This window comes from Psammomys obesus, unplaced genomic scaffold, assembly GCF_907164565.1.
Source record: "Psammomys obesus unplaced genomic scaffold, mPsaObe1.curated_primary_1811, whole genome shotgun sequence".
NCBI classification, from domain to species: Eukaryota; Metazoa; Chordata; class Mammalia; order Rodentia; family Muridae; genus Psammomys; species Psammomys obesus.
In genome coordinates, this window is record NW_026596101.1 from 5,917,433 (window position 1) to 5,943,527 (window position 26,095).

At 42.6% G+C, this 26,095-nt stretch overlaps 1 protein-coding gene across 6 annotated transcripts in view; it reads right to left on the minus strand.

Moving 5' to 3' along the window:
• The window catches only part of Itpr1 (inositol 1,4,5-trisphosphate receptor type 1), a 206,640-nt gene that overhangs the window by 98,826 nt on the left and 81,719 nt on the right, over positions 1-26,095 (minus strand). For 4 of the 6 annotated variants that reach the window (XM_055628416.1, XM_055628418.1, XM_055628415.1 and 1 more), the window contains 5 exons: positions 24,104-24,136; positions 16,146-16,181; positions 14,996-15,046; positions 9,309-9,441; positions 6,994-7,184 (listed from right to left, as the gene is read on the minus strand). In XM_055628416.1, coding sequence (XP_055484391.1) covers positions 6,994-7,184; positions 9,309-9,441; positions 14,996-15,046; positions 16,146-16,181; positions 24,104-24,136 — 444 coding nt within the window. The remainder of the gene's footprint in view (positions 1-6,993; positions 7,185-9,308; positions 9,442-14,995; positions 15,047-16,145; positions 16,182-24,103; positions 24,137-26,095) is intronic. The other 2 variants (XM_055628420.1, XM_055628419.1) reach the window with 1 other exon arrangement.

Sequence of the window (26,095 nt, forward strand, 5' to 3'; positions counted from 1 at the left end):
ACACACACACACACACACACACACACACACACACACACACACACACACACTCACTCTCTCTCTCTAAAAAAAATCATCCACTTAGTTTACCGTGGAGTGCTCTCTAGTCAGGTTAGCACATACCTCCCCAAACATCTACATTAGCTTTAAAAATTTAAAAGCCACATAACAAGTTCACAGACAGACTTTCTTCCTCCTTACCCCAGGTAAGGACAACCCCTGTCCTCTGCAGGGAAGAGGAAGCAAAGGGAACTTCCCCCGGGTGCTGGTGGGAACATCTTAGGAGGAAGGAACACAGAAGTTGGCACGAACTTGAAGGACGGATATACAGCACCATGAGGCTTACTGAGTGCTGTGTGTGCCAGAAATTAATTCATAAGCAAATGCTTATTTTATAGTTTCCCACTTGCGAGAAAACATCAAGCAGAAAGGAAATATTTCTTCTGGAGGCTGGCACTGCATCGGGGACCAAGTAGTAGGCAGCGTTCTTCAAGATAAGCCTGATCTCTCCCTGCCTGACAAGTGTGTCTCCCATTCAGAGAGCCCAAGCACAGTGGCACCATCTCCACATTCCTGTGAAAAGAGCTGCTTTGAAGGCCCCGGGCAGGAAAATTACCACCATTAGAGAAGCCTTGGAAGGAAAAGAAGATTCTGGAAGCCTTGTGGGCAGGGTTCTTCCAAGTCCATTTTGCCATACTAGGAAACAGTTTTAACTTGGCTTCTGACATTTCTCAAAGAATAGGTCAATGACAAAGGTTTCAGGACAAAAGTACTGAGCAAGTGGTCCCTGTCATTAGTTCTGCTTTCTGTCTGGCCAATTAAATTCAGGATTTCTGGAGAGCTAAGGTCCCTAGTGACCTGATCCTCAAGACAGGACTAAAGTTTTATGCTCCACCCAAAGGGAAAGGATGTGTGTCAACACTTTCTACAAATAAGGGATTGCACTTCCATGGAAAAACTACACTCAATTCCAGAGACTAGAGTGCTGTCCTTTCCTGCACCTGCCAGTTCTTGGCTTTGACTGACCCATGCTGGGGTGCACACTCAATTATAATTGAGCAAGAATGAACTGGTTCCTAGGGGTGGCCCTAACAATCCCTTTCTCTTTTCCTCTACATGCTCTTCTCCCAATGGTGGGTTGAGGCCTTCTGCAACTGGGCTAGTTTGTGGACAGAATGTGGCAGATGTGTCATCCTCAATTTTGAACTTAGGCTTTAACAGGATGGGCATCGGGGTGGTGGTGGTAGAGGGAGGGGAAGAGAGCCATGGCTCAGGGCTTAAGAGTGTGTACTCCTCTTCCAGAGGACCAGAGTTTAAAACCTAAGATACTTGGAGATACTTGGCTGGTACCTCTCAAGCATCTGTAACTATAGCCTTGGAGGATCCGATGACCTTTTCTGGACTTCTACTGTACCTATGGACAGGTACTACTCTTAAACACTCAGAGACCCATGCACAGTCATACAATTACACACATAATTAAAAATAAAAATAAATCTGAGGGGGGAAGGATGGACAATTTCTACTTCTATTGCTCTGAGCACTTCTCTAAGAACCTGGCCACCATGATATAGGAAGCCCTATCCAAACAGAGAACCAGCACACTTCAGCTGAGAACCAAGTGCCATAGCTGTCCATAGTGGCCACGCCTATGACTCTAGTCCAAACTCTCCTGATGAATGCAGTCCCAACCAATACCACATGGAGTGAAAGAGCCACAGAGCTGAGCTTCAGTCCACAGAGGCACGTGACTGGAATCAAGTGACTACTGGGATCTGAAGGGGTTACTCAGTGATAGCAAAGATGGATGGCACAGGAGGCTTAACTGTGCAGCTCTGACTCATCACTTCCGTCAGCATCTTTTCATCCTACAGTAGGGATAGTTCGTGTGTGCATACCTCACAGGGAAACTGGGAGTCTTAAATGAGATACTGTGAATGAAAGGAACTCCTACAGAGTAAAGCACCAAGAAACCCAAACTGGATGCTAGTTAGCTGTAGCACTTTTTCCTTAGGCCCATAGTTTTCACTTCTCTTAATTTTTAATATTGTCACATGTTACCAAACTGACTCTTTTGGTGTTTAGTTAGATAAATTTCACACACATATAAAGTTGTGTGGCTCCCAGAAAAAGGGGGACACAGAACACTTCCATGCCCCAAATACTCCCGTCTTCCAACATTTGACCAAACTCTCCTGTCTCGCCTGACCCTGAGGGCTGATCTGTTTTCTATCACTTGCCTTGTCCTTCCAAAGAATCAGATAAATAAAACTTACAGTACGTCACTGTCTGTGCACTGACTTCTTTCACTCAGCCAAATACGTGTGAGATGGTTACTGACTTATCACCAGCTTAGCCCATTTTCATTGCTGACTTCCTGCTACATGGCTGTGTACTATGGCTGACTTGTCCAATAATTACTACTTTTCATAATTATTTTCACAACTTAAAGATGACCTCAGAAACAGGCTCCCTGGGGAAATAACGAAATAACTAATATTGTTTGAAACAAGTAAACAAAAGTCTTTATCTAAAGCTGGGAGGGATCCCGGAGTCTCTGTCTGTTTCTTTCTTGATGGACAGAGGTACAGGAACCGAAGGAGAGATGTTAGAACCTCACACAATAATGGATTTGAAAGTTTCTTTCATTTTGCTTCTCAATGTAAAGAAGGTACAAAAGCCTGAGAGGCACTGCCATGGTCTAAAACACAGCCTGGCTGCTTCCCTCCATCTTCCTTCCTACAGCCTGTCACTGGTAAAAACAAAGCTCAGGAAACCCATGTGACCACAGAATACTGTCCTCTCATGAGAACGTGCACGTTACACCGAACAGGAAGTGGTAATGGGCAGTGAGTTCCAGTTAGGATGACCCTGTCTTTCACGGATCACAGCGTTTATTTCAACAATCATTAATAGCTACCACTTTAGTCTTAACCAAAGTCAGACTCGCCTCCCAGCTGGTCATTTTCTCCTTTGACCCAGCTTCTCTCCAGTAAGACCAAACTCTGAATCACCCTCCCTGGGGCTTTAGGGTTCCTGTCCTCAGCTGGCCCTAGACACAACCCTGGTTCCACATCATTTTCTCCAGAGAAAAGAGAAGCTTGGGGCAAAGAGGGAATCTCCCAAGTCAGCTCCATACTAGAAGAACAGTTCCTAGAACTATAGGCCTGATATCATGTCGTGGGTCAGACTGGGACCCTAAAAGTCACAGAGAAGTGTGGAGCAGAGGGAGCCTAAGCAGGAGCCTGAAGGCTATGTCCTCATATACTGGCAAAAGCCTACAGGTCATCCATATCCAAACTCTTCATTCATCAGAGAGAGAAAGCTCTTCTGTCCCATGAGCAGCTGACCACGTCTCACTGCAGCATCTCATCTTCGGCCAAAGCATGTGAGTCATGAGTGTGTGAAAACATGGAACTAATATTCAAATTCCTGAATAAGATAAAGAACTGGAAGGAAAAACAGCTTCTGTCTGCCTCGCCATCACTGTCAGGGGTATGCTGTGAAGAGCAGGGCATCTTGCCAGAACCCCAGATTCCACCTCAGCGGTGAGCCTTGGAGCTGGCAGCCTCAGCCCTATGAGCCGCCCCATACTTCCTTATTACCTCACTAGTGGTGGCTCCGAGTATCTACTCATTCCTAGGACAGGAAGCCCCCAGAGACAGTGGGGCCTTCTGCACTCCCCTCTCCTACATCCAATTAGCCAGCTGGGACGCCAGTGCCAATGAGTCCAGGCCTGGCCTCAGCAGATGGTATCAGTCTCACCCACCGGTAGTCTATCCCTCTTTGCTCTCACGTCAGGGACCCAACAAGACTTAGGCTTTCTCTTAACCTCCCCCTTTTCATTTTTCTTCTCTTAGTGAAATCCTCTCCCACGCCTGTATTGTTGTTATCAGAGTCATCGGGAGGTAGAGTGCTTACAACCTCAGCTGCTTTTTAACCTTTAAGATTAAAAAAAGAAATTCGTTGTGCATACTTAAGGTATACAATGTGATACTGTGAGGTATGTATAGACAGTAAGTAACTTATTACCGTGAAGCAAATCCACCTATCCATCCACAGTTTTACACACACATTTATTTTTGTTACTGTGGCAACAGCAGAAAAAAAAAAAATCTCAGTGTTCATATATCTCATACATACTGCAGTTTCATTACCTGTGTCAATTTTTGAGCTGTGCATTAGGACGCTAGACTAGTTAATTCTACGTATTTGTTACTTAGCAAAATTGTGACATCCACCCACTCCCTGAGTGATGAGGATGAACCCAGGGTCTTGTGCATCTCAGTTAAATACTCTACCAGTGAGCTCTATTCCTAGCATCTGTTTATACTGAAGCAGAGTCTCATGGCCTTAAACTTGCTATCTAGGAAAGGTTGGCCTTGAACTCACCATCCTCCTGCATGAACTTCCCATGCACTGGGATTATAGCAAATTGATTTTTCTGTTGTTTTTGAGACAGAGTCTCTGTCTATATGTAGTCCTGGAACTTGCTACATAGATCAGGCAGGCCTTGAACTCACAGAGACCAGCCTGCCTTTGCTTCCCAAGTGCTGGGATTAAAGGTATGTGCCACAGTGCCCAGCCAGCAAATTTTGAAGTACTGACTGTCTCTTTCTGACCTTGCTTCCTTCAATTTATCTGTCTACTGATGACAGATTTAGAGACTTAAATTACATCCTCTCCTTACAGGGCTCCATTGTTTCTCATATAAATTCCAACTCTCATCCAGGCCCTTTATGCTCTCCTTCACAGTCTTGACAACCTAATCCCTGTTCATATCCCTCTGGGCATTGTCACCCACAGTCTCCCCATGTTGCAGGTCTCACATTTGCCTTGCAATCTGATGCCTGTCCTTCAAAGCACAGGTCACCAGAAAACTTTTCAAAAACTCCTTAATTTCCATATGGACCTATCTATCTATGAATCTCTCTACATATCTCTCTACATATCTATATGTCATCTAGAGATAGATATCTCCTTATATATCTCTGTCAACAATTGGCTTTCATAGCATAACTCTTTTTATTTTTATTTTTTTTAACTGGGAAGCCGTAAGTGCTGTTCTTGACATGTAGCTTTCTGTATAGATATACATATCTCCTGCATCCTTGCTAGACATTCCATGCTTTTGAGTAAGACATCAGAAATTCTTAGATTTCTTAAATTAGTAAATCTTTTTATAAAAACACGGTGAGGTGGCTTGGTATGTAGCTAACTGGTAGAACACTTGCCTAGACAAGTAGGTATTTAGATCAACTGATCTGGTCACAGGAGATCCAAGACCAGGAACATTTTAATACTTCTACCATCCCATTGCAGGGGCCTGACACTGTGAATACGGCACCTGAGGAAAGTATATCCAAATAAGGAGAAAGAGCCATGAGTCCAGCCATTCTCATACCTAGATGAAACTAAACAGCAGCCTCGGTGTGTCATGACTCGTGCACATGTGACAATGCAGACAAGCAGTAGACTTTGCCACTGGCATGAGTGAGCGACTCGTTGTCACAGACCTCTGTGTGTAATAAGGAACTTCAAAGTGTGGGTTGAGCCAAGTAGGGACTGGAGAGCAGGAAGAAGGTCCCCTGCGGTGGGTTACGCAAGAAACAGGGTACCAGGTTGGAAGAGTGAGCAGAGGCTAAAGTCTAACCTGTGCTGTGTTTGCTAAACTGGGCATCCTGGCCAAGACCATATCTATCCTCAGGGAGAAACACACTTTTCTGATGTAAGGTGGGCTGAGACTCCAATAGTACAAGTTGTGAATTAATCTGAATGAAGTTTGAATCAAAATGCATGTGTATACGTATTTACAGGCAAATACATGCACGGAAGCCTCATTCAGTAGGCCCAAATGAAAGAAAAACTCGGACAGAACATGATTTTAAAAGCAGTTAAAGGGCTCAAAACCAGGAAGTACAGGCTGAACGATCATTAGAAGTTAGAGGCCAACTGGTCTACCACACGGAGAGACACATCTTATAAACACACAGTTTTTAAAATGAAAGGAATAATTTTAAATGGTATTTCTAGGCCAGAATGGTATAATAACTATAACTATAATCTATGTACTGGGGAAGCCGAGGCAAAAACAAAACAAAACAAAAAACAAACAAAAACACCTGTCTGAAGCCAGGAGGCTAGGGTCAGCCTGGACAACACAGCAAGATCCTATCTCAAAGAGAAAAAAGAAAAAAGAAAGAAAAAGCCACACATAAGTAAAAATTGTAATATATACATATATTAAGGTTCTTTTTCATGAACTCGGTGGGACTGGAAAGAGAAAAATGTTTATAAATTTTACAGACGACTCAGGTCCAGAACTCACAAATGATGGCTTCCTCATGCCTATAACTTCAGTACAAGGGGTTCTTCTGCCCCCTTCTGGCCTCTGTGGGCACCTGCATGCATGTTATGCACATAATCTCATGCAGGCACACAAACATATACATAAAGTGATCCCTTTTTTTGTTTGTTTTTACAAGGGCATTTGCCAAAATTAACATTATTTGTAATGATATATTAGTATTTAAATATTCTTTAAAATACATATTGCGTTAAGCTAACAAAAAAGTCATTTTTCATCTTTGACTAACCTGGCCTGAATCTCTTTACTCTATTAGTCATTTGCTTTCAATGAAATTTCAGTTTAAAGGTCGTTTATAGTTAACAGCGGTTATCTACAGGTACGTGCACGTTTTAGATCTTCTAAAGAGCACAGAGTCTGAATGCTCTTCTGAGTAGCTAATGCTGAGAGCATCTATATTCCTGAATACAGAATATAAACAGACTTTAACCATCCATTTGACACATATTACAGCAAAGCTATTCCATTTTTTTCCCCCAAACACAGCTTATACGTTCGAACTACATTTGAAAAGACAAAATAGTCACAGCATGAGAAAAATGAATGCTCCCTGAGATCATGCCTCAGACTGGGGACCTGGCCCTCAGAGCGAGGGTGCGGCACCAGCTGTCACACAGTCTTCCTACCTGGATGGTGGTGTTGCCTCCTTCCAGAAGTGCAATGGCCAGGAGAATGCTTTCATGGAACACTCGGTCGCTGGATGCATTCATTATGAGGTCAATGACCAGATTGGAGGCTCCCTCCTTGTCAAGGTGACACTGAACCTCAGCCAGGCTCATCTCACCCCTGCTTGTGGAGCTGGATCCAGGACCTCCCCCTGGAGAGGCAGAACATTACTCTCATGAAGCACATTGAAAAACTCACCATTTTTTGCATATTCACTAAGTGTCAACATTTAATGTTCTAAATCGTTGCGTTATTCCCTTTAACTTTCTCAACAAGCTCATAGCAAAAAGCTGATTATTAACCGAGAGGTGAAGGGGCTTGTCTAAAGATACCTAAACTTGCAAGTGGCAAAGATGGTATAAATTCAGGCAACAAGATGATGGAAAAATGATAAACTATCATCAGGTGACCCAGAGCCATTCAGCCAATATGATCTCTTAAAATACAGTCACTTGGGACATGTTACTAATAATTGGTTTAAGAGTCAAATCAAAAAGAAGCATCTCATAGACCCTTCCTAGAAATGAGTCATCTAAAACAACCACCACCAGCTCTCTTTCTAACAAACTCATTCTTTCATATCATTCATCCACTCAACAAGTATTAAGACAGTGCTTGGTGTGAAGATAAGAGCTGGAGATGGAGGGAAGGGATAAACAAAACAAATGAAGTCTTATCTTCACAGCCCTTCAGACAAGATGAACACAGCTAAGAGGAAAGGGTCTACGTCGCTCAGTGGGATCGTTTTTGATCATTTAGGGGAAGTTTCTATTTAAGAGCATGACTCCAATTATTATTAGCAATAACTGAAACAATAAAACATAGACAAATACACTGACTGATTTCAGAATGCAAATACTGTCTTACACCTTCCCTAGAGAGCTCAACATGATTGCTACTCTCACAGTAGCCATGATACCTGTGTAACATCTGCCACAGCTGTAAGGCGACCCACACTGATGTATTTCCCAATCATGATACCTCCCGACTTCCTCATGTACCTGCCAAAAACCCACCTCAGAAAACAAAGGGAAACAGCTTTCAGTTGTTCCATGAGGAATGTTTCTGTGAGAATCATTGGCTATTTGGGGTTTGAAAAGCTGAGTTTCATCTCTGGGTTGTGCAAAGATCTACATCATCACTGAAGCCTGCAAAGCTCTATGAATCAGATAGACAAACTCCAAGTTTTCATCACAGGAAACACCCTCCTCAGAAACTGCTAAGATAAATGCATTGAATACTAGGATTACAGGAAAAAAAAATTCGATGTATTTTATTTCATGTGTATGAGGGTTTTGCCTGTATGTACCTAAGTGTACCATGAGTGCCCTTTGCCCTCTTGTTTGAAGGTTTGAAGAGGGTGTTGTGTTCCCCTGAAACTGAAGTCACAGACAGCTATGAGACACTGTGAGTACTGGGAAGCAAATCTGGGTCCTCCACAAGTGCAATAAGTGCTTTTAATTGCAGAGCCATCTCTTTAACCCAAACAACACGATTTTCATGTTCTGCAAGGAACTTTCTAAAGCTCTAAACCTGCCCCACAGGTCAAACTCCAGGGTTGTATCTCAGCAACTCACTTTTGTGTTGTGAGCACTGGACTACTGGTTCCCTTGAAAACCCAAACAAGGTAAGATCTGCCATGAACTGTTACCTGTTACCAGGCCTAAGTTAATGTGCACCACCTTTAAAAACTTGTTTTCAGGGTTTTTGCTTTTTATTTTTTGTCATTTCACATGAAAGCTTGGGAGTACATGCAATCTAGGTATCACAATATATATAAGCTTTCATTCCTCTGTAAACTGTTATAAAAATAGTAATTGTCATGTAAGTAGGTAACATGACGAATGTTTGGAAAACCCCTCATGGCATTCAGTAGACACATAGTATGTGCTAGCTTTCACCATTTTGGCTACCATCATCCTCATCAGATTACAAGTATGCACAAGTCCTAATGAACATAGGACAACAGACAGCAAAATCTAGCTTTCCACATCATCTGAGTATCACCAAGAGGGTCACTGCATGGGAAAGATATATGCAAAACATATATGCGTGAAAATGCTATCTTATAGGGAAACACGTTCATGCAGCAAAGTGATGGTTGGCCAAAGAAAAATGAAGTTATAAAAAAGGAAATAAACAAACAAAAAACAACAAATACTTTTAAAAATCCAATACAAATACACCTAAGTTTCAACTTGTCAAGTAAAAGCAGACAGCTACGTGTGACATGCTCAGTTCACACATGATGCTCCTTAGCACAGCATAAGCCTACCTCCTCCCCCAGGCTTGCTGGGTCCTCCTGGTGATAGTGGGCCATTGCCAAAGCTGGTAAGGCTCTCTCTTCTTCCTGAAGGTCTGATGTTTCCATAGTAACGGTTGACCAAAATTTGCCTGAGTGCCTCACCCTTAATTCAAACAGGATAATGAAATCAGATTTCAAATTTAAAGCACAATTGAGCGACTACTATTTAACTTGGAAAAAAAAAAAAAAAACACAGACACACAAGGGTACTCAGGTATATTTGACCCAGTTTCACAGAGTGAAAAGAAAATAAAAGATTAATAAAAGGCATTTTAAAAACTTTGAAGTCAATGTCAAATATTTTCTCAGAGAACAGAACATGTTTTATTTTTATTTTGAAAAGCTGTTGGCAATCTAGACTATTAATTCAATCTAGACTATTAATTCTGAAGTACCCTCTCACACAATGATAAAGACAAAACAATTCTGAAGGGCAACTAACAGCAACAAAAACAAATGGGTTAAGCTGATAAAATTTGGGCAAACTGCAAATTTTACAGATCAGCGTCCACAAAGCAGTGTAAAAATATTACTCAGGGCACAGAGTCTATATCCGAGGACCTGAAGAAGGGAAAAAGTGTTTTGAGGCAGTGTCTAGCGTAGGGCTGGCCTTAAAGTTACTATGAAGCCAAGGATCATCTTGAATTCTGGGTCCTTCTTTCTACTTCCCAAGTGCTGGAATTAAAGATGTGCAGCACTAGGCCTGGCCCAAGAAACGGTATTACCGGAAGAGTTAATGCTGGTATCATAGTTGACAGCAAGCCTATTTTTTTACAAAGATAGCTGATGGGGCTAAATGGTGAAGACAAAACAATTCTACAGGAAATAGGCAGCGGTTGCTGTGGGTTGTGACCCCTCTGGGAGTTGAATGAGGCTTTCACAGGGGTCACCTAAGACCACTACGATTCATAACAGTAGCAAAATTATAGTTATGAAGTAGCAATGAAAATAATTTTATGGTTGAGAGCTACCAAAACATGAGGAGCTGTATTAAAGGGCTGAAATGTTAGGAAAGTTGAGAACCACTAGGAAAAGAGGGATATTTCAAATGCTGATCAAATGCTGATCAAAAGTAAGCATTATGGATGAAACAACATCATAATTTGCCTTAAAAATACCACAAGTCTGAAAGGGAGAAATAGGAAAAAGATAAAAGAGGTAAGAATGTGCATGAACTGATAGCTGAAGTTGAGTTATATACAGAAGTTGCTCAAACTCTTCCTATTCCTTTAATATGTATTTCAAGCTTTTCCTAATGAAAAGTTTTAAAAATATAAACAACGAAATCCCACACAGTGGAGATAATAACCCTTTCTCAGAGCTCTGACTGAAGCAATCCAATTTATTCCCCAACACTCGGGTGCATGAACAAGCCAGCACACAGAGGCAGAGCTCATTCTTAGCTACTAATACCTTTTCCATCCCGATCCTAAGGGAGTCCTGGGCCACCAAGTATGGGTGTGGGTCCCTGAGCTGTTTCCCAGGGGTAAAGTAGTAAGGCCTGGAGTCCCTACATGGGAGCAAAAGAGAGGAAGTAGAGAGTCTAGCAGAGGGAGGTGCTAAGAACCAGCAGGTCTCTAAAATAGAGTTAAGAGTTTTGAGGAGACCTGGAACTGAAGCATGAGTCAGTAGAATTTAAAGTGATTTGTTAAGAAGTGCTGAGAATAGGTCTGAAGACTTGGGGAAGAGGGTGTTTGTGAAACAAGCTGAGAGGGAACAGACGGGGGTGCAGGGTGTCCTAAAGGATGCAGGCAACCGGGAAAGAAAGGGAAAAAGCGAAAGCCAGCATCCTGCCAACTGTAAACGTCTATGAAGCACCAGGCTACACTGCCACATTGATCTCCTTTGTTAATTGATGCTGGTAGCCAGAGCCCACAGGGACAAACAAGATGAAGAAAACCAAAGAAGTGGGGAGGTCCTGGAAGCTTGGTACTGATTGTTAAATGAATGTGCTGGACATGGGGAAAAACCCAAGACCCCAAATTTCCCTCCTCCACTCTCCCTACAAATGGCATTTTCTCCTGTCAGCTTATGAAACTCATTTTCCACCTGGACCAACAGAAAGTCCATAATACCAAGACTGTTTCCAGCAAGGACGACAATTGCAATATCGAAAGTGCTTTGACAATGAAATGCGTGCCGGGGAGAAAAAGCTCCACTACAAGGTTATTTCATGGCTCAGAAAACCCCGTCTTGATATAAAGATACAGTCTGACTGTGTTTTATCCCAGGGACTTGGACGAGCGTATCAACATTCCCCAAAGCCATCACCGGGGAACTGGGGACTTAACAAACTGACTTCAGGGGAATAGTTTTGAAAGAAACATTCAAAAAACAATGACTAAGAAAGAAATGGGAAAGACCAGTTACCTCTGTGTGGAGTGAGAAATTAAATATAACCTACTGTTTAAAAACGGCTAGATGCAAGTATCCTACTTAATTTGAGTAAGAGTCTGGGGAAAGGCAGAGCTTTAGCAAAGACTCAGAAGCCTCTAACTAGATCCCGTCATGTCTGTGATGAGATCTAAGATCTACCACCATGCTGTCAGCCCATCTATGTCACCATCAAGAGAAGAGTCCAGAAGACAGCTGAGCTGGGTGGTCAAATCAGAAGACGAGTTAAGGAGCCAGTCAGCAAATGTGCATGCCTAAGCCTTTACACACAATTCTACTTTGGACCAGGTGGACTTGGACTCTCACCCTCCAGAGGTTATCCTCGCTCTAACTCTTGGCTTTGAGGGGAAAGAGCAACATTGGGGTCTGTTTGCAACCAGGCACATAGGAGGTGAAGAAGAAGGGAACAAGGGGGCTCTGCACAGGAAGTCCGTGTTTATGCAGCCCGGATGCCCAAGTGATACAAAGGGACTGCACATTTGCATTCTGCCTCTCTTCAACAGAAAAACCCCAGCAGTTACCATAGCAACAGATGCATCAAATGGTACATTTTTCCCCCCTAAGAGAATATCATGAAATGTGCTCATTATTGGGGGAGGGTTTAGAACACATTCCACCCACAAACTTTCTCCACTCTTATTAATGTTTGTGGTATATATTCATCTCACCATCAGTGTGTGTGTGTGTGTGTGTGTGTACATGCACACACAGAATATATAGAAAGAACAGAACAAGTAGCAACTGTTTTGGCTTATTCTTAAATAATAAATTAAAGTTCCTTTGTTTGTCTATAGAGAATAAAGTCAGGATTTTAGATAAAAGCGGACAGGGAGTAGACTGAATAAACATTATTAAAAGTTATGCAAATCTCTAGTGTTTTTCTGAGCCATTGGTTTAATTTAGGAAAGTTAAACTCTTCAGAGAAAAGCCTTCCTAATCATCTTGATATAAATTACTCAACACAGCTAAGCTGTTCACCATGTACCAGGCTGCGGTGCCTGATTGCACAGGAGAAAACAGAGACTTTCCCAGTATTGTCACTTCAGCTTTGACACTGAGCTGTGAAAGTATATTTTTCTCTCCCTCCTCACTGCAGTTTTTGCATCTAGAGCATGAAAACAAGTATCAGATGTTTGTCGTCAGGTATAAAATTCCACATACAGTAAGTATTACCTAAGACTGAGAAAATGAAAAGTCAGAAAAGTTTCATTTGTAGTGGTGTCATGTTAAAATAATGACAACTGGCATATCAGTCCTGAGCTCCCCTTTTGCTGACCTGCTCAGCGTTTCCTTTCTCTCAGAATACTGGCTAATGAGCCATGTGGGAATATGGCTATGTGCTGAACAAGGTACCCAAGAGCCAATGCATCACTTGCAAAGGAGATGGAGGTAGCCCTTTGGGTTTCCAGATTCCAGCCACTAGAAGAGTTTGTGCTCTAGGCAAGATCACCTCTTAGACCCTGGGTCTCTCACATCTTAGTACTTACAATAGCACGTAAACTAAGAGAACAAAACAAACAAACAAAGAAAACACAAAACCCACCCTTTTCCTATCCTTGTTGGTTACAAAATCATTTAAACATTCCAAACTGCAAGGTAGCAACAATGTGAAACTCTCTTAAACTCTTCAGCCACTGGCTCACTATATTATGTACCTGGCTCAGTCTTCCCGTCACAGGGATAGAGACTAGTATTATTCCCATTATACATGGAAGAAACCAAGGCACAGAGACATGAAATAACTTACATACCATGCAGCTAGTACCTCCCAAAAAGAGGACTGTCTTTGTTTGTAATACCAACAGGTTTTTGTTGGTGTTTTTTGTTTGTTTTAATATATACCAAGTCCCTTGGGGGCCTTAAGGCATAGGTACCTACCTTCACTGGCTACTTCTAAGATATACAATAATTCTTCACTAGCTAGCAAAACCCGGCAAGGATGTGAATGTAAAGTGACCATACCCAGTGAGCTGCAGGGCATACCGGTTGTTAGAGGGGTATCTCGATACAAGTTTGGCCCAAATGTAAACTTCCTAGGAACTATTCCTTAGCTGGGGAAATCATAAAACTTATTTCTCTACCAAGGTAAGAAAACAGAACAAAATCTGAGAGACAGTGGGACAAGGTAGGGGTGGGGGAATGGGAACAGAATATAGTGGTTCTACCCATTTGTCTCAGGAATCAGCTCTCCAGGACACAAAACTGACCACAATGCCATGACAGTCTTCACTAAGACTGTTTATTTTCTAACCCTGTGACCTTGAGCAATATGTTAAACTTCTGGGTTTCAACTTTCTAACCCGTGCCATAGGGATAAACAAACGCCTTGCCATTAAGTCAGCATATACTTTGTTAAAGACAGGCTCAGGAATGTAAATATAAGTCTTACATAGTACTGAGTAAGTTCCCAGCTATCTTCCAGAAATGGGTAATGTGAAAAATCAATTCTGGTCAGTGTGTGTGTGTGTGTGTGTGTGTGTGTGTGTGTGTGTGTGTGTGTGTAAAACCTTCTAGAAAATGCTTCAGTAAGACACAGCCAGCACTGTAAGAAAGAATTAATCCTTTGTCCTAGGTACCATTCCTCTTCAAAGACATATATTTATTTATTTCCTTCTCAAAGGTAAAAAAATAAAAATAAAAATAAAAAAAGCTACAAACACCTTCCTAATTTGGGGAGCTTTGTGCGACTGGTAGTGTCCAAAGACTTAACTTATGCTTGCGCATGAAAGGTTGAAAGGCTCAGATGTAGCATTAAATAATAAAACCAAACCATGAAGGCTGTGGACCTACAATAATCCAATGATGAGAATGTGCATATGTTTGTAGGGATACATGCTCAAACATGTAAAAAAAACTGGCTGAAATGAAAAGGAGGAAGTTAGCATTCTCACAGCTGAACGGTGTAATTACACCCTGCTGGCACTGTGTTTCTGTGTTTATTGTGAGCTGGCTGTAAGGACCACTATTTACCTCGGGAGCACCAAGCTCCCCCATCACCTATCTAGAAAACCATCAGGGAAGGAGAGTGCGAAATGCTTACTTGGCTACTGTTCAGGGCTTAGTTGTGCACAGTTCTGTTCAGGTAGATAACAGACAGAACTGGCAGTTAGCTTCCTTCTATACAAGGGGACCACTGATCCTAAGCCAATTCATGTTTGAACACTATCAACACCAACAAGAGCTGTCTTTAAATCAAGAGTTGTGTGGCTGAGGGGGGAGTTACAGTCATTAGCTCCCAACACGCGAGACTCAAGGCTACATACCCTTTTATGGTCTTCCAGTTGCCTCAGGGGTGGACTTGGTTCAAGCTCCTGCTAAGCATGCAGAAATTCCATTTTAAATATGGCACTAAGGAAACACTACCATCTTCAGCATCAGTCACAAACAAAATACAGTGTGAGCTCATATACAGTCAAGGTTACATAGAAGAATTAACCTGTTTTGTGGTTTTGCCCAAGGTATGAATACTTTAGGTCCTGCATAATAGTTGTCCCAACCCTTCCTCCCACGACACTGTTTCAGATGAAATTTTGGGTCAACATTTTTTTCCCCCAAAGATTATGAATGATAGTTATATAGGATATGCTGTTATATTAACACAAAAGGGGCTATGGAGCAAGACTCAGCTGGGCAGGTCCTTATGATTCATACATGCAGTACTGAACAGCACATGCGTAAGGACACTGATACATACAGTATGGGTCAAACACATACATGAGACCACAGCTCTCCCTAGCCCACCAGTAGATGAGTGTTCTAGCCAAAACTGCTAGCAAAGAGCTCTGATTAGAAGATGACAGGCTGACCATGGGGAAACACCTGCACTGCTCCTCAGGGGCTCTATCGTTTGTGTTTGCGTTTTTTCCTTTCCGACAGACTTCTCTCCAATAAAGCACCTTTCATTTTAGCTTGAACTCCTGTGACTTATCGGCAGTGTCTGAAAGGAAGTTTTCACAACTAAGAACATGCCCTCCTAACAGCAGTCTCTCTGATCTTACTTGCTTGGATCAACTCTATGGGGCAGAAACACTGCCTCATGCAACTTTCTTAGGAGTGCCTGCAAAATTGTAGATTCGTGTCCGATTTTCAAAAGTGCATGCTCTCTGCACAGAATCTGAGGTCAGTTCTGTACAACAGAATGGATTGGGACATTCCAGAATTTCTCACATCCAGACTGAAAAGGGGCGGGAGTGAAGACTTCCCCACGGTGCATCCTCTCACCTGGTGCTTGCTCAGCCTCACCCACCTGTGGAGGAACTTTCTACCCCAAGGCAGTGACCAGTCCCCAGCCTGCTGGAGACTTCCCTCCCATGCCCAACACCAGAATGGACATCTCATCAGCACAATGCACACACTGGGACAACTTAGAGCACCCATATTTGCCAGTACTGCAAATATAGGTGGGCAACACACCTCTGTGGAGTTCTCAGCTTCCGGGGCCTGAGGCAGCTAATTGGGAGTAAAATGAAGCATGTTAGTCAAGGCATTTGCATTTTACAGACCAGAGAGAAGTCTGCAGACCAACACTGAAGGACAAAACATGGAGGGAAGGATCACAGATGGGTGATTTTGCCAAATCCCCTGTTGCATGGGGCTGGGCAGTCGAAGGGACTAAGCACTCGATCTTTAAAGTGCATGGAATGTGGTGGAAGAGATGACTGACATAAGATACCGGTTTAAAAGCAGAAAATAAAGTGGCATCTGCGATGATTATAATTTTCACTATCACCATGGCTAGATTTGAAATCACCCAGGAGATAAACTTCCGGGTGTCTGGGAAGGCATTTCCAGGTTTACCTGAGGGGAGAAGATCTGTGCTAGTTCTAAGTGGCACCGTCCCATAGGTTGGGGTCTCGGACTGAGTAAAAAGGGGGAAAGGAAGAAATCAGCTAAGCATTAGCATCTGTTTCCTCTGCTTCTGAACTGTGGCGCAATATGACAAGCTCCGCGGAGCATCTGCCGCAGCTGGAACTGATTCAGCGGTGTGCCTTCTGAGCCTCGGTGGATTGTCAACTGTGAGCCCAGATAAACCTTTTCCACCTCAAGCTGCTTTAGTCAGGTCTTATGTCAGCAGTACGAAAACTGAAAGAAGCACCAGCCAAGGAGGAAGAGCCAAGATTTAGGGGTGTCTTGCTAGGCAATGAGAATTTGCGCTGGGGACACTAACGGGAACTTGGGTAAGCTCAGCAACAGAAGAAGGGGACGGATGCAGCAGGACTCCCAGCAAGGCCCCTCACTACTCCTCCACCAAGACAAGGCCTGCTATGGATTTATGCTCTCTCCTGTCTCTGCTAGTCCATGTCCCATTCTGCAGTGCTGTCGGTTGCCTGGCTGAGGTTTAGTGGATGGAATATCCTCTTTCAGAATCTCCGGGACAAGGAGACGAGTTTCTGCATTCTGAGCATGATTACTCTAACCTTACGGTTCCCCAGGGGTGTCATGGACAGGTTTTCTGAGCTCACTTCTGCCATACCATGTGAACATCTAACACTGTATTTCAAAATCCCTACCCCATAAAAGAGAGAAAGACACAGGCCAGGATACACACGTGAACTCTCTCTCTCTCTCTCTCTCTCTCTCTCTCTCTCTCTCTCGTGTGTGTGTGTGTGTGTGTGTGTGTGTGTGTGTGTGTGTGTGTGTGTGTGTGTGAAGGGGTAGCTCAAAAAGGGTGTGGCTATAAAAGTCTATTGCTCCAATATAAGGATAGTGCCACGAGTCTAGCCAAAGGACACGTGCATGAAACAGAGAACCAATGTCAGATATAATCGTCAGATCCTACGAGGGCTGCCCTGGACCCAAGTCACGCGCCAACAGCATGGCTGAGTGGTGCAAGGTACAGTCTGGAGCCATGGAATGAAGCCAAGGCTCATGCTGTAACCACATGACCTTGGCCTCTGCTATTGCTCTCCAACACTGTGCACTGTGCACCTCTCCTGAGGCCACAGGAGGCTTGGAGACTGAAACGGTGGGACCTGGGTGGATTTGGGCTTCAGTGCAACTCAAGGCAACCACTTGAGTAATCAGATCACCACAGTGGAAACACCCTTAACAGAAATCTGTTGTCATGTCATTTTTAAAAACTGTCTTTCTTTTATTTCCGAACAGGTAAAATGCAAGAGCAATAGGACCAAACTGTTTTACCAAGGGTAAAGAGGTACTTGTGGAGAGCTGCTCAGTCAGGTCTAGACAGAGACCTGTCATGTGAAGTCCAACACTATCTCTTCTGGGGAGAAAAAGTCTGTGCAAAGCACCCAGCCTCCTGAAGAGGGTGGGGAGAAACAGAGTGGCAGAAAAACCGAAGCATTGCAAGGGAAATAAAATCAGAGATGAGGTGTGTGTACTGTCAAAATGGTAAACATCATCACAGAATGTTCTTACATTCTGCGTGCTAGTGGCTAAAAACAAGAGACTGTGTGAAGTTTTGCTTTCTGTCCTCGGTGCAAAACGGACATGTAAAAATAAAAAAGCAGAGTGAAAGCAAGTACCCATACATGCTAGAGCAGCCAGAGATAGAGGCGGAAAGCATTGTCTTCTACCATTTGTGTTGGCCACACTCCCATGGGCATGTCCTTTAAGTGCCTTCTATATGATTAGAACAAAAGGGTTATAGGCAGGGATTTCCTGCAGGAACCAAAGCAGCCACACTCTTATTCACTTGCCAATCAAAACCAAAGCCAAAGGAAAGGAAGAAGATGAAGCCGGAGCTGGTGATCTTTTTTTTTTTCCCTTGTTTAATTCTCTACTCTGCTTCAGTTCTTTTTGCCCAGAGAAGGATCTTAAATCCTTCTGCAGAAGCCATCAGACATACAGTATATCTTAATATGAGATCAGGGATTTCCCATATTTCTATGATGTACTCACAACTGTATTATTTCCCTAGATGACTGCTGTGCTTGTTTTAAAGTTAGTCTGATTTTTAAAACTAAACTAATTATTATTATTATTATTATTATTTTAGTTATCCCTGAAAACCTACTGAACAGCAGAGGATGCTTTGAGGCCTCACGAATTAGTATCCAGAAAGACAAGTACTGGTGTTTTTTTTATTAGTGGGCCATAATGAAAAAGCCAAGAGCACTGGCTTGTGTCACAGGACAAGAGCCCCTGTGAGTCTCTTTGGTCACCAAATAACTTCCTTGGGCTTCTGCCTGCTTACCTGTTCATAGAGACCAGAGCATTGCTGGGATTCCTTCCAGCTAACGTATCAAAATAATACATGACCTATTGTCAGTAAACTTCATTTTAAAAAATGTAATAGCCAAGGTATAACTTACTTTCAGACATGGCAGAGACCTGACCAAACCAGGAATATAATCATGTAAAACAAGCAACAGCTTACACCTTCTTAGATGAATGAAGTCACAGTTCTTTGGGAAAAGCTGATTTTATGGTAGTAAGCTGCAATTATGATAGCATAACAACAAAGTATAGATGTTCTAAGAATAGCTATGTAACTATAAGATATGATACCAATACAAGTAAAGAGTAGGACTTGATAAATGAATCTGTTTTCTCAGCAGTTATTATTATCATCATCATCATTTTACTTGAATGGTGAGGTTCTGGTGAACACTTTAAGGAATAACATTTTAAAATCTAAATATTCTAGGTCTTATTTTCTCCCTCATAGTACATGCTCTGGCATTCCTAATTACAACTGGTAGGTGATTAACATGCCTAGTTATGAACTTGAAAATCAAGTATTGTCCCAGACTGCTTCGTCATATTGATCCCAGGACTTTCAGAGAAGTTCAAAAAAAATGTAACTTAACAGAAACAAAAGATTCCCATGACTAGGAAACGGTTAAGTAGAATTTAAGTAGCACCTCAAGTTTCTGAGCCCTCAATGCCCTTTCTGGATGAGACCAACAATCAAGGTATCATAACTGTGATGCCAATCAAATAACAGGATATGTGCACGGAGGATATACTCTTGTGCTTGTTTTATATATACATGGTACCCGGAGGGATAAACATCTGTTATTGTTCTTTCTAATTCTTAAAGAAATGAAGCACATACACTTCCTAGCTTATTTCTGGTGTTTGCAATTCAGCAACCCTCCCTTCACCTGTCCATCTCTCCCTCCACCTCTTTCACATGTGTCTATTACAGGACCAGCAGGCTCTGCTTTAAACTGTCCTTAATAGGAATCCCTCTCCGGCCCCTGGACATCCATCATTTGCTGTTAAACACAATGTCTCCATGTGGACCATCCTGGCAGAAGCTGAACACATGTCAAGTCATGTAAGACAGGTTGACATACCAGTACAGCAAATCTGACCCCCTGAAATCAGCACTAGGTTGCTTATAGCTTATAACTTATAACTTTGGGGTAAGGACACAAAACCAGACTGAATGAGCTTGCAAGCATGCTAGCCAGGCCCCATCTTTTCTCAGAATTTGAAACCCCTTCATTAAGAGAAAAGAAAGCTTGAAAGAATACTGAACCAAAAAAAAAAAAAAATAGAAGTTTTCCAGCATTTACAAGAACAATTTTAAATATTCACATCTACAGACACAATTCTCTTTTGAAATATATTTGCTCTTAGAAACAAAGATAAGTTAAAAATTACATGACTCCACCCATGTAGTCTGATGCGTATCTTACAGAAAGACTTGATCAGAATGTTGCGGTCTGTTATTTAAAAATGCAATCTAGCTTGACTCAGTTATACAACTTCAGTTATTCTGGAATAATCTCAGAAAAAAGAAAAAAGAAAAAAAAAGAGCCAAAAGAGAGAAAGCCCTCAGCAGAGTCCGCAGGGGCTCCTGTGTGCTGAGAGCAGAGCTGGCTCTGCGGTTGCCAGTGTCTAACAGTAAACAGTCCTGCTGCACTTATTGGCAATTACTGCTGAAGGTCGCACATCAGCAGTGAGCCTAAATTCCAGGAAAAAAAAGAGAGGTCTTATGTAACGACTGCCCGAGTGTTGGCAGGTGCCCAACTCAGCAGTTCACAGCAATGTAAAAAAGTAGGACGCCTCCACCGGGGTTGGACGTCAGGAGCACGCCCCCTGAAGGTAAAAACTAACAAATCTTATGCTTCTGTCTCTCCCCCACCCCCCAGCCTTCACACATCATGAATTTTACAGTTTTTTTTTTTTTTTTTTTTGTCTGTGGCATCACTGGCTTGTAGGAGGAGCCGGAGGGGAAGAGAAGTTAAGGGCAAAATAAAAATAAAATCAGGTTACAGCTATCCTAGGCAATACGGATGTCTGTCTGGTATTTTTTTTTTCTTTTCTTTTCTTCATTTTGCAGAACAGGAAAGCAAAGTTGTGGTTGCTGACTGTCCTCAGAGTGACGGTAATTCAGGGGAGACTGCATGTCAAGTGCAGACAGGTGGGCATTCCGGCGAGCCACAGGGCACACTTTGAAAACACACAGCTCATTTTCAAGGACAAACATGACGGTACCTAGGTGGACCACTCTGTTATTCACTATTGCTGCCTGACCCCCAAGCATGTTCTCAAAAGTCATGGTACTTCCTAGTTTAGAAAAGCGGGCCCTGGGACTACTCGTTTCGTTCTCGCCTGACCTCTGAAGTGACTACTTGACCTTCTGGCTTGCTGAAACATGGGAGATGATGTTTCCCCGCAACTCCATATATTTCTATCACGTCCTGTGACACACTGAGTTAGCTTTTACATCAATTTGTATGTCTCTAGCAAGGTCTCCAGTAAGGCAGATACCCTATTTGGGGCACATTGTATCCATTTAACACAGTGTTGGAACCTAACAGGTGCTAGAGTGCTAGAAATCAGTATCTTAACATCAGCGGCTCTCCATTTACGGCCAATGAGGAAGCTTTCTGAATCTGATCTTTCTGTATCTGTGGGTCCCTCTGCATAGTTACCCCTGGAAAAAGGCAGAACCCTGGGACACCAACACTGTGTCCCTGCTCCCTCAGCTGTTGGCTCTGGGCCTCTCCTCAGAGATAACTGATTGGCCTTTAACATCACCCCAAGACACTGGGCGGGGAGATGTATACTCCCAAGTATTCAAATCCAAGTATAACAATCCATCAATCTTGACACTGTGCAGGTGGTTTCCTTTTTCTATACTCCCCCATGTGCTCCTATCTCCAGGGGCTGAGACCAAGTCAGGGTAAGGATGGAGACTACCTCTTTACTTGCCAGGAGGCAAACAAACTGGAGTCAAATGAATTTTCGTTCTAGGAGGCAGCCGGGATGATCCCCTATGATGCACATTCTTTATGCGAAGTTTATGCCTCTGTACTTATTTTTACCCTCTTGCCTGAAGTCCTGATGTGCCTTAGGCTTTTCTTTTCTTCCTAAGTTGTTCGCAGCACCTACTTCCTGTCATGCTCAACTGGCCTTTATCACCAAAAAAGCAGTGGCTCTTCCTTCCACAAGTAGACAATTGAGGGATTAGGCATGCCAAATACTTTCTCCCCCACCATATTCAGGATTCAGGACCGAGGCCTTCAGTGTGTTAGGTGTGAGGCCCTATCCTGATCCTTTGCTGGCAGGAACACTCATTAAACTTCTGTAGAAGCTCAGCTGTGGACTGCAGCTTCCACTAAGGCACACTGGTGGAAGGCTGGAGAGGGCATGCGCACCACAGGAGCTGTGGTAGTTTCTAGAATGGGCTGATGACAAAGGCCAGTCAGTCAACCCTGAGAAGAGGGCCAGAACCAATAGCCTGAGGGACGTGGGACAGGGTATTGGTGTCCCGGGGTTCTGACTGTTGCCAGGGGTAACTACGCAGAGGGGAGCCACAGTTGCTTCCTCAGGGAATTTTCAAAGAATCTAAGTGCCTGCCAGAACATTCTTCTTTTATAAACAGACAGTATTCTATTTCCTAGAGTATAATTATAAACACACCTGCTCCAACTGTGGAATCTTTCCATAAGCAAGCAATAAACTCCCAGCCAGGAGAACCAAGTTGTATCCTGGGCAAGCAAACACAGCAACTGATTACTCTGGTGCAAACAGTGTATTTATTAATAATGCTACATAGCCTATGATGAGAGAGGGTTTTCTTTCCTGGACTTAATCTGTAACTAAGCAAACAGAAATTCAAACTCAGTAGCTCAGGGGGAGAAATTTAAGGGGAGGCATTTATAACTCAAGGCAAAAACAAGAACACTGAAGGGTGCCAGCATATAAAATTCAGTCCAGGGCATTCTAGCATAGAAATAATCCAGAAATGGGAAAACTATACATATGAAACAAAGAAAAATGACTGTGCTAAAAGCAGTTAGTGAAGTTGCAGGTTCCCTTTCTTCTTCACCCCTCTACCATCCTAGAAAACATACTAAAATAAGGGCAAATGGGTTCATATAAAATTCAGCATATAGACCTGTATGGAACTAAACTACCCACATGCAAGACCTAGTTAGCCATGCTCTAATTTGTGGGTGAAGAGTGGCCATTTACCTCTCTTCATGCCATCCCTGGGGCAGCTAATTCAAATTCATAACCACTTGTGTTGCTTCAGGTTGTAAGTCCTGTGGTAGATCTGAACTTTCCTTAGGTATATCTAAGCTATCTATGGAAATTTTTCAACTACGGTGTATTAAATCAAAGTGAAGAGATACTGAATAAAATGTCTAATCTGGTAGCTCCATTCCATCTAAAATACGGTATTAATTAGTCTTACAAAATTAATTTAAAAATCAGCCTAAAATCACTAAGGCTGTTGAAAAACGCACAGAACAAACAAAAGATAGACACCAAATCAATTACTTTCCAGGACTCTGCTGTAACTACGCCTTGGCACGTCAATATCAGAAGCACGAGTTGACAACTCCATTTCTGCCCCTACAGGTAGTTCTTGCAGAAGAGAAGCCATGGCCTTCGGTGTTTCTAATATCAGGGGTAGAAGGTCTGAACTACCACTCTGGGATTCACACTGCCTTGCCAAAATCCTTATGTGACCTCGCCGTGTAATGCTTTGCAACATAGACAGCGAGAGAGTAGTGGGCTTGACACTTTAACATTGTGTTTTAACTACTTCCTGACTGTGTCAGTCTATTTTCTCTCTTTGGGTCAATTATTTAACAGGAAGCAAAGGTCCTTTATGTTAACATCAACAGTTAATACAAAGCTCCAGGCATAAAGTCCATGACCTGCAACAACCACAGGTTCAGTTGAGATGAGAGAATGAATGAAACTTTCCTACAGCTTAGAAGTTCTCTAGGGATGATGGAGGGATACCCAAGGACAAATGATAAACACTCTGGAGACAAATGCTAACACAGACAGGACCAACCCTGCTCACTCCCAGAAGGCCCACTACACAAAGTCAGACTCCAGACACAGAGAGCGGGGGATACACAGGGCTAAACTGTAAGAGGTATCATGGGGACACCACACGGGACATTAAAAACAAAACTCAACAAAATTAGGACCTCGGCATTTTCCAATTCATCAATGGAAATTTGCTGGAAAAGAAGAAAGGAGGGGGAGAAAACAGAAAGGTTTGTTAGGAAGGATAACACAAGAATCTAAATGTTAGAAAGTTGCAAATGTTCAATCATGTCACCTTCACGTGCAGTTACACAGTGGCTATTTGAAGGAGTTTAGGCACTGTGGACATGTCCACAGATTGGAATGGCATCCTCTCTGGAACAGAGTACGCAGTGTGTGCCACACTTTATTCACATGCCTGGCTACAAGTCTTTTGAGTCTGTCCGTCATCCAGATATCCTTGTGCTTGCTTATAAACACAAGAACTTGGACTGAGTGGGATTGAGAGCCAATTCCCTGAGCTTTGTTTTTCAGAAGCAGATAGGAAGGTATAGGATAAAAGACTGGAGTACTATTAACTCATTTGATTGATTGATTGATTGTGGGTCAGGAGCCCAAATCACAGTTGGGCTCAGTTAGATCTGGGATTAACTTCAGGAGGCAGGGACCAACATATTTCAAAACCTGGGAGCGTGGATGATGGAGAGTCAACATTTGCCCCAGTTGGATTAGTAACAGGGGTGCATTGGCATCAAGTCGAAGGGAATTAAGAAAAAAAAATCACAAGGGAATAATCTCAGTTACATTGGGTTAAGGATAGCTGGCTGATGTACAGCTCAGTTACACTTCATTCTGAAAACTGAAGAGTTTGACAAAAATTCTAGTAGCCAGAAAGGACAAAACTCTACGCATCCAGAAGCAGGAAGCTTCAGTGACTAAAACTGACAATTTGTAAGAAATAAAAACCCTGGCATTGCTTGAGGTTGGCTCTCCCTAGAACTAAACAAAGGATTACTAAGAAGGGGAAGTAGAATGTTAAATAAATTCTCAGATATCCTTTCACATTAGTTCCTGGCCTCTGAATTTCTTACAAAGCTCTTCGGCCAATGACATAAACCTACATCAGCTTACTAAAAACCTACAGTGTACGAAGAGAGGCCAGCACTTATGATAACTACATTACAGGATCAAGGAGCTTAAATTTTTTTTTTTCTGTGAATTGAGAGATTCAGAGAAATCTTTAAAATGCTTAGCTGTGGGAGTGTTACTTTTTTTTTTCTTAATCATGGGCAAGTTTCAATATAGATTAAAAGCAGACTTTAGCAGGCATTTTTCCATGTACAGTGTATTTATACAGTCCTGGGATCACTGTAAAGTCTGATCTCTTTGAAGATGCAGGATACAAAGACCTGAGAAGCTTCATGCCAAGATGTACTTCAATACCATTTAGTTATCACTTCTCATACGTTCTTTATATATATATTAATACCTGTTCTTTGTGTACAGCTGTGCAGGGGCACACATCAGGTGAAGACAATTTGTTTTTACTCCCGGAGTGCTTGTGATGGTTTGGGGAGGGCTTGAGTGGACCTATGCAGTTCATACACTGGGAAGTTGGACTTCACTGGCGATGTGAGGTGAGGGAGGATCTAGTGGGAGAGCCCTAGGTCACAGGGCCATGTCCTTGTATGGAACTAACAGTTTGCTATTTGGATTGGTTAGTTTGTTTGTTGGCTTAGGTTTGGTTCTTGGGGGACAGGGTCTCATTCTGTAGCCCATGTGCTCTTGGAGCTCTCTACATAGCCTCAAACTCTTGGCAGTTTTCCTTTCTGAGATTCTTTGCTGTTCAGAGGTTACAGGAGTTACTTACAAGCTGAGCTCTGAATTAGTTCTTAAAGGCAAGGCAGATTCCTCAATCTTTCTTTGGCCTTCTGTTTCAGAATGTGATCTCTCACTCTCTCAACTATTCAACATTAGATCATAACCAGACAACAAGTGAATGAAGCCACCCAATTTTAGAGTTTCAGGATCCCTGTTTATTTATTATCTATCTAGAAGGAGGGATTGTATCTGTTAGGGCAACATTATACCACAGAGCTACCTCTCTTCCTTATAACATAGCCCTTCTCAGGTATTTCATTATAGTAACATCA